Source organism: Phoenix dactylifera, chromosome 6 (assembly GCF_051530095.1).
Source record: "Phoenix dactylifera cultivar Ajwa chromosome 6, Ajwa_hap1_PhDact_Kaust_v1.1, whole genome shotgun sequence".
Lineage (NCBI taxonomy): Eukaryota > Viridiplantae > Streptophyta > Magnoliopsida > Arecales > Arecaceae > Phoenix > Phoenix dactylifera.
Window position 1 is genome coordinate 24,321,796 of NC_143195.1, and position 12,183 is coordinate 24,333,978.

Consider the following 12,183-nt stretch of genomic DNA (forward strand, 5'->3'; position numbering starts at 1 on the left):
CCTGAGACTGAGGTACCTGAGGATCATCCTATGGCACCTTCAGAGGCTGGACCTTCGTTATCCGTACCTACGGGATGTACAGAGGAGTTTTGGAGTAGGATGACTGAGCTTGTGTCAGCTCAGATGAGGACTCTCTCTGACGGATTGACGAGTAGGATGGACATTATGACTGCTGAGATTAGAGACCTCAGAGAGCAGGTGGGAGCATTACAGAGAGAGAGAGGCTCATGGTCCATCTTGCCCCGAGCAGCTGAGTCGGAGGTTTCGGCACAGAGTCATCCAGCTTAGCGAGGTCCACGCCAGACTCAGTCCCATCAGGCTCGACCTCCCCTCGCCACTTATGTTAGAAGGATGAGGACTAGATCACAGCCATTAGATACCCCCTAGGCTGATGTTAGCATTATAATTAGTGCTTAGGATTTATCTAGTTCTCATATGTATTTTGCTTTGTTGATGTACTTTGCACTTTGATTGAAGAACATTGTACTTTTGGCTTTAATGTATTACAATGTCCATTTTGATCAATGGAATTTGAATTTTATCTTTTACTGTTTCTACTCATCTATTGCTATACACTTGTTTGATGATAACAAAAAGGAGGAGAAGTAAGAAAAGAAAGAAGTTGCAATATAAAGGGACAAATAAGTTTGAAAATTATAGTAAGGGACAATATTCACTTAAGGGGGAGCAACATGTAACAATGCAAATTTTTAAAAATAAGAAAGTCTAAATTTTTAATCAAAATTTCTGAATTTGGCACGTACCTCTCATGCCTCGATACATAACCTGAAACTCTTGCTTTATCTTAAATTTTTGAAGTTTCATCTTTAACCAAATACAAAATAAAGGGGAAAAAATCAAAAGTTCTAATTGGCAATATTTGGATGAAAGAGGGGAAGACTTCACTTTCAAATTTGAAAAGCTGAAATTCAGCAACTTGAGCTCTTCTAAAACAAATTTTCTAATTTTAAGATAAGTATCAATCTGCTCATACTCAATATTTTGTAATCATCAAAAAGGGGAAGATTGAGGATGATAGTGTTATTTTGATGATTAACACAACCATTGAGAAAATATCTAATTAAGTACTACAAGTTAACATGATACATCATTACTGAGTTCGACACTCTCGATACATTAGAAGAATGAGATCAAGATGCCTTTTAATGATTAATAATGAGATAAAATTTGTAATAGAAAAGGAATAGAGAATTCTAAATTCTAATTCAGCAAAGTTTCAAGTGAAATGTACTCTTAAGGGCAAAATAGTAATTCTCATTATTAAGAGTATGTAGCACTACTATGGCATACATTCAAAATTGCTTGAAATATATTTCATTGATTGTATGGATGAGTCTAACCTTAAGATGCAGCAAAGTATGGAATGAGTCGACCCCAACATAGGTGGAGTCGACCCTGGCACATCATGGAACCATCAGGCACACCTCTACAAAAATGGCATGGATGAACAGTAGTGGAGTCGACCCCAAGTATGCTTGAGTCGACCCCAGGAACGGAGCCGACCCCAAAGAACCTTGAGTCGACCCCAGCTTCAAGCCTCAAGAAAACAAGTCTCTGGAATTTACTGAGAGGGCCGACCCCAACTTTCCTTGAGCCAACCCCAGGAATGTTTGAGTCGACCCCAATGGAGTCGACCCCAAGTGGACATGAGTCGACCCCAAGGCTATGTCGTTCAAAACTGTGTCTCTGGAATCCCTGAGAGGGTCGACCCCAATGGAACTTGAGTCGACCCTACTATAGCTTGAGTCAATCACAAAAAGAGTTGAGTCGACCCTCGTAAAAAACAGCTGAAATATAAGGTTTTGTGATTCTTGAGAGGGCCGACCTCGCTGTAGCAGGAGTCGACCCTAGTGAAAGTTGGGTCGACCCCAGTGGAAGTTGAGTCGACCCCAAGTATGATGAACAGTGGTTTGAGTCAACCTCAGAAAAGTTTGGGTCGACCCCAGCACGGGCAGAAGCATAATGGCTAATTCTGCAGAAGTACTTTTTGACCTTCCAACGGCTAGTAATGGATAGTTTTTCAAATCTAACCAATGGGGAGTAACCTAAACATGTGGGAAAGTATTTATAATGACACTATTCATCAGAACAAGTTATCCTTTGTATGAAAATCAAAGTTTACTCAAGAAAGACAAAACCCTAGTATTCCTCATCGAGGTGCTTCATTCAAGAGTCAAAAGGAAGTGGTTGAGCAGATCAAAAGAGGCAATAAGAGCTCCACCAACCCTTGAAGAGTGAAGCATTCCTTGACAAAGAAGAGAAGAGATTTATCAGAGCGATAACTATATTCTAACTCTTTTTTGTAACTTATAATTGTTATATCTGCTCATCTAGGAGTTTCAATCTTCTTCTTCTTCTTAACAATCTTGTAAGGTTTGTTGGTGAGCCCGTAAAACCAACCGTGTAGGTTTGTTGGTGAACTCGTAAAACCAACGGTGAAGGTTTGTTGGTGAGCCCGTAAAACCAACATAGGGTTTTGGTGATCCCGGAAATCCAAGTGTAAAAATTTTTGGATTGTGAGCCCGAAAAACTATCCAACTGTAATCCGCGGGATTATAGTGAATTCTCAAGGGGTCGCTTGGGGAGTGCACTTAAGATTTGATGTCAGAAGAAGAGCCTTGAATGCGAAGGAAAGACTTCTAGGAATGTATTGAATGCGTTTCTTCCTTCTTTTTCTTGTCTTTTCTCTCAATAGACTCTTGGTAGCTGGAAAACACTTAATGCACAGTTGGAGTAACTCTCCTTTTTATTTACTACTGTTTACTCTGGCTATTTAAACAGTCCCACTTGAAAAATAGCCGTTAGACACTGATCCGTTCTGCACAGTCTGCACTTTCTGACAATGTATCCGTTGGGATCGGAGTCGACTCGCTCGATCTGGAGTCGACTCGGCTGTTGCTGGAGTCGACTCATGCTTTACTGGAGATGACTCACCCACTGTTCAGGATTTGAATTAAAGTGCTGTCCTGTCCTGGAGTCGACTCGGGCCAAACCTGGAGTCGACTCGCCATGATCTGGAGATGACTTGGCATTTTGGAGACGACTCGTTCTCAGGATTCTAGAGATCTATTTTTCTGCATTTCTCTCTCGAGTCGACTCGGATCATCTTGGAGTCGACTCGGCTCTTAGAGACCGAAAAACTGATCCTCTGTCTTTCAAGTTGAACTGCCTTGGAGTCGACTCGCACTTTATTGGGGTCGACTCCGCATTCTCGGAGTCGATTTGTTCACAGAGTCACTTTGCTTGGTTTTCTGTCTTTCAGTCTGCTTTCCTCTGAGAGTCGATTCTGGCATATTTAGGAGTCGACTCGCCAAACGTTGGAGTCGACTCGCATCCTTTTGGAATCGACTTGGTAACAGGGTCTAGAAAACACTTCTCTGTCTTTCTATCTGTTACTCCTTGGAGTCGACTCGGAACCTTTGGGAGTCGACTCGGCAAGCATCGGAGTCGACTCGAAATCTTCGGAGTCGACTCGGTGACAGGGTCTGAAATTCATCTTTCCGTCCTTCTGTCTGTTCTCAGTCGGAGTCGACTCGTAGTGTACCGGAGTCGACTCGAGCTTGTGCCAGAGCGTCTAAAACACTTAGAGTCGACTTGCAATCTTCCGGAGTCGACTCGAGCTTCAGACTTTGGCTTAATAGAGTTCAACACTTAGCCAAATGACTTTGAACAAAAACTCGATGCTCTTAAAGATAAATTCACATATATTTGCCTGAAACACTAGATTGAATTCATTAGTATAACATAAAATATACTCAAATGCTTTGAGCTCATCAAAATCAAATAGGGGTATAATCAATCACTCCACAGATTCGTTGCCTTGTATGCGTGTACGGTCTCCTGTGCAGGCATCCGGCATATGCCATGCTCCGGGCTCGGGGCATAACAAAATCTGAATCGAAATTGGAGTAGATTGAAATAGGAATCGAAGTCGGAATCGGAAAATCAATTAAATAGAGAGATATTTTTAAAAAATCAATTAAACAGAGGGGTACTATTGGAAAATTATTTTTTAAACTAAATCTAATGTAATGAAATTTGAATATTGAGAGGAAAGGAGAGATTAAATTTTGGGGAGATTGGAGCATTAAATGAAAATAGGACTCCCCCCAAATTCCTAACTAAACATTTGGAGTGGGAGTAGCTCATTCATATTTTTAATTTTAGAGCCCAACTACTTCCGACCAACTAAATATATTTAAGAAGTAATGTGACAAAAAGAAAACGGATCAACAGCCCCCATCGCTCCTTTTTCATGATATTTCCTTTTCCAAGCAATTATTATAATATTAAAGTTTGCAACAAACATGAAGGGACATGGAAATTAGTTTCGATGGGACCTATAGCTGATTATTTATATACGTGGGCGCCCACACCCACCAACCGGTTGTCCTTTATTTAAGTCAATCATTTTCACGCGGATCATGGCGGATATCCTCGTACGTGGCATGGAAAGCTTTAATCCCCCCCTAGAGAACGTTTACTTCATAATTTCGTTCAATCTTGGTCCTCCCTAATTCTGGCCGTTGAGAGAAGAATAGCAAGCATCGATCTGGGTTGTCTTCATAGACATGTGGTGTCTGTTCGGCAGGACGGGACCCTCTGGGTTCTCAGCTGCTTCAACGGCAGAGGAAGTCACAGAGGGAATAGATGGGACCGGCCTCACAGCCATCGTCACTGGTTCTTTCTCTAGTTTTTATTATTATGTTAGTTTGTTTGTGTATTCACTTTTTAGGTTTCCAGTTTGAAGAATTTTAGTGAGGATGTGTGCATGACAGTCCGCGTTCTCTTGCTTTGCAGTTTGATGATTTTTCTTTTTCTTCTTCTTTTCCACCTTTTGTTTTGCAACGCTTACTGTTCTTGGGGCGGGTATTAGGTGTCAAAGATCGTGAGATCATTTCTTATATATGAAAACAATCAACATTTCTTACATATGAAAAAATCATGTCAGCTCACCAGAGTATAAATCCAGTACATCCGAGAGTTTAACAGTACTTTGTTAGTTGGAAATTCTATTAGCCAGGATTGGCTGCTGCCAGGCTCTCCTATCACACCCCGAGCCCAAAGCGCGATAGACGCCGCACGCCCGCACGGCGGACCGTACGGGCGTGTAAGGCAGTTAATCATATCAAAGCAATTACACATGCTTAAAAATTTACTTAAATAGTAATATATTCAAAACAATCTTATAAAGTTTCAAAATAGTATACATCAACATAATTCAAATATTTTAGCTAGTCTAACCAAAATTCTATTTTTTTGGCAAAATCTTCCAAAAATCTATCGTACTCTCCAATCCCGTGCGATCAAGCCTTTGGATCTGAAAAATAGACAAAATAGGATAATGAGCTACACTAGCTCAGTAAGCAACATAATATCCTAAGTAGGATCAAAGCATATCAGATATTTAATCAAAACATAAAATAGTGACTGGGAATTAAGTCACAAATAAGTATATTTTTCTTTTCGAAACTTATTATCATTTTCACAAAAATTTTGATATCAGACTCCCAATATTAATAGGCTACGGCCACGTAACCCAGTGGCATAGGTTGTACAAGTGCCAAAAATCAATATTGTTAACCACCGGTGGCAACGGTGTTCAAAAACCACTATTCTAATTATCGGTGGCAACGGTATCCAAAAACCATTGTTCTAATCACCAGTGGCAATGGTGTTGAAACTAGTCTCTCACAGATATAAGTCGATAGGGCCAACAAATAATCCCCATTGGGAGGGCTAGAACATAACCATGCTGCAAATAGATACATGCAAAATAGATAACTGGCCCAGTCAAAGTTTACATAATTCATAGCATATAACAAAATTGTCAAATAGTATTTAATATGCCAGGCCCATTTTACTAAGTACAAAACATATCTCAAAATTTAATCCGCTGATAAAATAATTTAAAAAATACACTTTGAAGTATTAAGTTACTTACCTTTTTTTGCTTAAATCCCACTTCATACAAACGGGTCAGATACACCTATTTAAATATCATTAAAATATAATTAATTTCTTTATTAATCTGAGGGCTAAGCAAAGCCAAAAATACTATTGGACATGGTCCAATAGGATCCCGCACAGCTGAACTGAGCCCAAGTTGGGCCCACAATGGGTATGGCCCAAATAGGCCCCAACAAGGCTGGACTGGGCCCAAGTTGGGCCCACAAAAGGTATGGCCCAACTGTGCCCAAGTTAGGCCCACAATGAACAGAGCCCAAGCTTGGCCCAGTTCGGCCCACGATGGGCCTACTCTTTTTCTTTTTCTTTTCTTCCTTTTCTTTTCTTCTTTTCTTTTCCTTTCCTTTTTCTTTTTTTCTGTTTCTTTTTTTCTTTTCTTCTTCCCGAAGCTTCCTTTCCTCTCTTCTTTTCTTCCTCTTACCTTCCCCCTCTTCTCCTGTGAACACAAGGGGAGGAAGATCCCAAGCCGGGGTGCTTGGGAGAAGAACTCACGACGGAGAGGGAGCTCAGGAGGGGAATGTGTTAGATGTATGCCCTATAAGCCAATCTAGCTGACACATAATTTATTCTGAAATATATTTTTATACTTGACTTTATTATTATTGAATAATAAATGAGCATCATTTTCATTCATATTGTGTATGTGTCTGTGAATCATCTAAGAAATTAATAAGATGATGATGCATATTCTCAAGAGTTGAGAATTTGAACCATGTATCATTGATAATTAATTCCTAAAAACTCTTGATCGATGGATCATTACGAGGACAGTGATTGATCCGATGAGATTAGTGCACAGATCACTATCCTTTTAGATGGACGAGTCTCGAGTTCACAGCGTAGAAACACTGGAGTGATAGTGCAGGTGCTTGTTAGAGAACAAGGGTACCGAGCATGATCAAAGCAAAAAGTCACTTGGATGTTTATCCACTTGTCAGTGATTTACTTGATGTTGCAGTAGTATAACTGATTTTTTGACCTACGGTGCTTCGACTATTCCTAGTGAGGTTGTTGTAGTTTGACTGTATATATACATGGTCTCTAGCGATATGGATTCTTATGGTACAGATTGGCTGCAGTAGGTTCACTGTAGAAATAGGGTGTGCACTTACATAAAATTTATCGACCTTGGTAGATAAGAAGTGGTCCTATGTGATTTATGAGACTGAGTTCGTAAGACCTTGGCAAGAGCAGTATGTAAAGTGGAAAAGAAGTTTTCCACTCTCGAACTAAAGTCGAATAAATCTTGACATATGACAGACGATGGAATTTGACGAGTTATCCATGACCTCCATTTTGTAGGGATCCACGATAGTAGGACTGTATCATACGATAACTGCACCTAGAGATTCATCTATTCCATTCTGCTGGGTTGCCACTACATGTTACTAGGTGTCACTAGTGGATGGTGAGACTCACAGAGATTATCTTGATAGTCGATGATCCTTGATGAAATGAGTTGGAATTGTTCCAACCAATTAAAAAAAGTTTTCAATGATATTGTAATAGAGATCACAATATATCTCACTACCAGACAGAATAGAACCTATGGGGTCACACACATTAGAGGTATTGACTGATCTGATGGTTGGATTATGATTTGGAATCATAATAGTTCAAGATTATCAATTTGATTGATAATTGGTTTAACCCACTAAGAGTTAGTGAGTTGAAGAAGAAATAATTGCAATTGGATTGCAATTTGATTGAATCAATTGGACTTAATTAATTGGGCTTGATCTTATTAGATAAGGTTCAAGACTCCTACTTGGAGTAGGACTCCTAGAGTCCTAATTAGATTAAGACTGCAAATTATTAGAGTCCTACTTGGAGTAGGACTTCTAAAGTCCTAATTGGATTAGGACTAAAATTATAAGAGTCCTAATTGGATTAGGACTCCTAGAGTCCTAATTAATTTGGATCTAATAGGTAAGGATGCCTCCTTATTACATAAGGATTAAGAGTCCAATTGAGTCATGATTTAAAGAAAACATAATTGGAGTAGGATTGGGCCACCTAGTCCTCTTTAGAAGGGGATACACGCATGCAAGGAGTGGGGTGTACGCCCCTCCTTTTTTTGGTCCTTGGGCATGTGTGAAAGCAAGAGGACCAGCGTGGATCCCTCCTTATTAGGACTCCATGCCTAGGGTTTAAAGGTTGGGGCAATCTAGACCATTGATGAGAGAATTAAAAAGAAGAGGGCCCGACGGCCTCTTCTTGATTTTTTCTTCATGCGTGCGGCCTCCTTCCTCCCTTTCCTCTTGTTCCACCGCAAGGAAAGGAATAGGCAGCAAGGCATGGCCTTTCTTTCCTCTTGAATCCTTTTTCTTCCTCTCAAAGAAATCAAGAGTTGATTGAAAGAGAGGATTTCAGCCATCAAAAGCAATTTTTGCAAGGGAGCTAGCATCCCAGAGAGATTCAAAAGCTTGGATGGTCCTCTTCCTCGTGTGGATACCCGTAGACGCCGGACACATGTGCGGCTTCAAGCGAGCCTTTCAACATTACCACAATCATCAGATTGTGGTGAACATCTATCCGCACAAGGTGAAGATCATATCTCTCCTTCTAAAGAATTTAATCCTAATCTTTCTACGAATGGTTTTAAAATACGTTCATACGATGAACAAACCGTGCATGCTTCTTTTGCTGCAGTTTTGATTTTTCTGCGGCATGCATGGTTTCCCAACAGAATGGCCTGAGGTTGGCGGTGTCGGCGGCCGCCCCTCACTTTTTTCCCGCGGAGGAGACACGTGCGCCCCCCCCTTCCTTCCTTCCTTCCTTCTTTCTTTCTTTCTTTCTCTCTCACTCTCTGTTATCTCGAGAAAATCAGGAGGAAGAAAACACAGGAAAAAGAAACGAGGGGTCGGGAGGCTCACCTAGTTCTGGGGAGGAGTCACGAGCACCTTCTCCAGCGACACCGACGTCCTTCAGGGAGCCTATCTCTAAGGAAGGAGGAGAACAGTGAGAGAGAGGAGCAGTGACGTGGGGTCAGACAATAGTGCTATCAGGGTTCTAGAGGGTTCGACGATTGAGCCACCGTACATCAGTTTCTCCCCCCTCAAAGAAATAGGTAGTGGCCTCCAGATGGGCTGTCAACTTTGGTCCAGGTCGGCCCATCTGGCGGCCCAGTAGTCGCATCTTCGATGCTTAAGTAAGAGATTTTCTACGTGGAAAGTAAGAAAGAAGAAAAAAAATAAAGAATCAATGAAGCAGAGTGCCACCCAATTAGAGAGGGGTTCATCAATTATCTTTCTTAGTGGGGCTTCGAGCATACTTATAGCCTGGATCCCATATCTCGAGCAAATCATATCCCAACAAACTTAGGATTATGCCATAACTGTTGCCCAAGGTGACAAGCTAAGAGGGGGGGGGGGGGGGGTGAATTGGTTTCTTTTAATTTTAACTATCTTACTTATGTTAAATAATGAGTTAGTGAACTTAAACAAATCACAATACAAACAACAAGAAGTATAGTGGTTCGGTGCTCTCCTTAGCACCTACGTCCACTCTCCAAGCGACCCCTTGGAAATTCACTATAATCCCGTGGATTACAGTTGGATTGTTTTCCGGGCTCACAATCCAAAAACCTTTACACTTTGGTTTTTCGGGTTCACCAAAAACCTATGTTGGTTTTACGGGCTCACCAATGAACCTATACAATTGGTTTTACGGGTTCACCAACAACCTACGTTGGTTTTACGGGCTGACCAACAACCTACGTTGGTTTTACGGGATTACCAACAACCTATGTTGGTTTTACGGGCTCACCAACGAACCTTTACAATTGGTTTTCCGGGTTCACCAATCAACCTATTCCGTTGGTTTTGCGGGCTAACCAACCAACCTTTACAAGTAGTTTAATAAACAAAGGAAGAAGATTTAAACTCCTAGATGAGCAAATATAACAATATAATCTACAAAGAAGAGTTTAGAGAATATTTATCGCTTGATGTGACTTCTATCTTCTTTGTCAAGGATGCTTCACTCTTCAAGGGTGGATGGAGCTCTTGATGACTCTTTGAATCTGCTCAACCACTTTCTTTTGATTCTTGAATGAAGCACTTGGATGAAGCTTGCCTTGCTAGGGTTCTCTCTTGAATGCACTTGATGTATTTTCCAAAGCTTGCTTCCTCTAATGAATACTCCCTCTTAAATACTTCTCCAACCTCCAAATAGTCCTTCCTGACCGTTGGATTGAAGAAACTAGCCGTTTATAGCCATTGGGAGTCCAAAAAGCACTTCTGCACAACTAGCCGTTATGCTTCTGCCCGTGCTTGGGTCTTGGGTCGACCCAAATCTTGGGTCAGCTCAAACTTTTTCTTGGGTCGACCCAACCTTCAGAAACACAGAAACTTGGAATTCAGCTTTCCTTCACTTGGGTCGACCCAACCTTTTCTTGGGTCGACTCAAGGTTCAGTTGGGTCGACTCAACTTCTTCTTGGGTCGACCCTAACAGGGTTTCCAGAGAACTTTTTCTGTCTTCTGTTCTGTCTTGCCTTTGGGTCGACCCACACAGGGTTTGGGTCGACTCAAGCTTGGGTCGACTCAACTTCATCTTGGGTCGACCCTCTCAGTAAATCCAGAGAACCATTTTCTGAGTTGTTTTGAGGATCTTGATGTTTGGGTCGACTCATGCTTTCCTTGGGTCGACCCAACACCCTGTTCATCTGTGCCATTTTTGCAGAAGTGTGCCAAATGATTTCTTGATGTGCCGGGGTCGACCCAATCATCCTTTGGGTCGACTCAATCCACACTTTGCTGCATCTCAAGGTTAGATTCATTCAAATAAACAATGAAATGTATCTATATCAATTTAAACAAATATACTGAGAGTAACAGACTTAAGAATGTAGTATCGATTTAACTTATAACATACTCTAGATAATTGCTTGTTAATCATCAAAATAACACTATCATCCTCAATCTCCCCCTTTTTGATGATTACAAAATAAAGAGTATGAGCCTATTGATACTTGTCTTTAAAATCAGTTTTTTTTTTTGAAAGGGCTTAACTTGATGAATTTCAGCTTTTCATATATAAGAGTGAAGTCTCCCCCTATATCATTCAAATGTTGCCAATTTGACTTTTTGAATTACTCCCCCTTTCATTTATAATTCATTAAAGATGAAACTCCAAAAATTTGAGATAAAACATGAGTTTCAGGTTATGTATCGAGGTGTGAAAGGTGCGTTCCAAATTCTGAAATTATATGTGCCAAATTCTGAAATTTGATATAAATTTTTGACTTGGATCATTTTCATTGTTGCAAATTGCTCCCCCTTGGATGTATATGCTTTTCTATATGATTTTCAATTTGTTTTACAAATTATTTCTCTTTCTTTCTTTACTTCTCCTCTTATTACTCTATCTTTACTTCTCCCCTATTACTCTTTCTTTACTTCTCCCCCTTTTTGTTACTCTATTTACTCTATCTTTACTTCTCCCCTATTACTCTTTCTTTACTTCTCCCCCTTTTTGTTATCATCAAATAGGTACATGGGAAAAGACACAATAAATAACAAACATTCAAACTTCATTGATCAAAATAGGAACATTTTAGTACAATCATGCCAAAAACAAAAGCAAATACAATGTTCCTCAATCAAGGTTCAAAATACATGATCAACACAAAATACACATGAGAACTAGATACATATCCTAGGCTCTAAACAAGATCGTGAGACTCTCCCGGATCGCTTGGCTACGGCTCTCTTGGGTCCCATTTCTCCACGATCTTGAAGTAATCTACTGTTTGGAGATGATTGGAGAAGATTTGAGAGTGGGGAATAGGATTTTCGGAAGAGGACAAAGGGTAAACAGTGCCCTAGAAGCTCACAGGTCTCCCTTTTAATAGTGGGGTCCCGACGTTGGGTCGACTCAAGAATTTTCTTGGGTCGACTCAACGTTGGGTCGACCCTATTCTGGGTTGGGTCGACCCAAGTTCAGAAATTTTTCCTTTCTCTTTCTTTTCGCTTCTAAAAATTTTTCTTGCTTCCAATCCTTACAAATTCTTTCTGGGACAATGATACATGAGTAAGGAATCTATAGATTACAAGTTTGACTCATGTTTCATAGATTTTTAGAAATGGGAGGAATGTATCATGAGACTGCTTGCTCCCTTTTATATCTCTTCAATAAAAAGGATCACATATGCCTAATTCCCTCCTTAGCGTGCAGAATCTATCTTCACTCAA

The 12,183-nt window shown here is 40.4% G+C and overlaps 1 protein-coding gene across 2 annotated transcripts in view; it reads left to right on the plus strand.

Moving 5' to 3' along the window:
• Positions 1 to 4,457: 4,457 nt before the first annotated feature.
• Positions 4,458 to 12,183, plus strand: part of LOC103717727 (short-chain dehydrogenase TIC 32, chloroplastic-like) — a 60,304-nt gene continuing 52,578 nt past the window's right edge. The window contains exon 1 of one of the 2 annotated variants that reach the window (XM_088723422.2): positions 4,458 to 4,701. In XM_088723422.2, coding sequence (XP_088579548.2) covers positions 4,593 to 4,701 — 109 coding nt within the window. In that variant the 5' untranslated portion in view covers positions 4,458 to 4,592. The remainder of the gene's footprint in view (positions 4,702 to 12,183) is intronic. The other variant, XM_026808696.4, reaches the window with a different exon arrangement.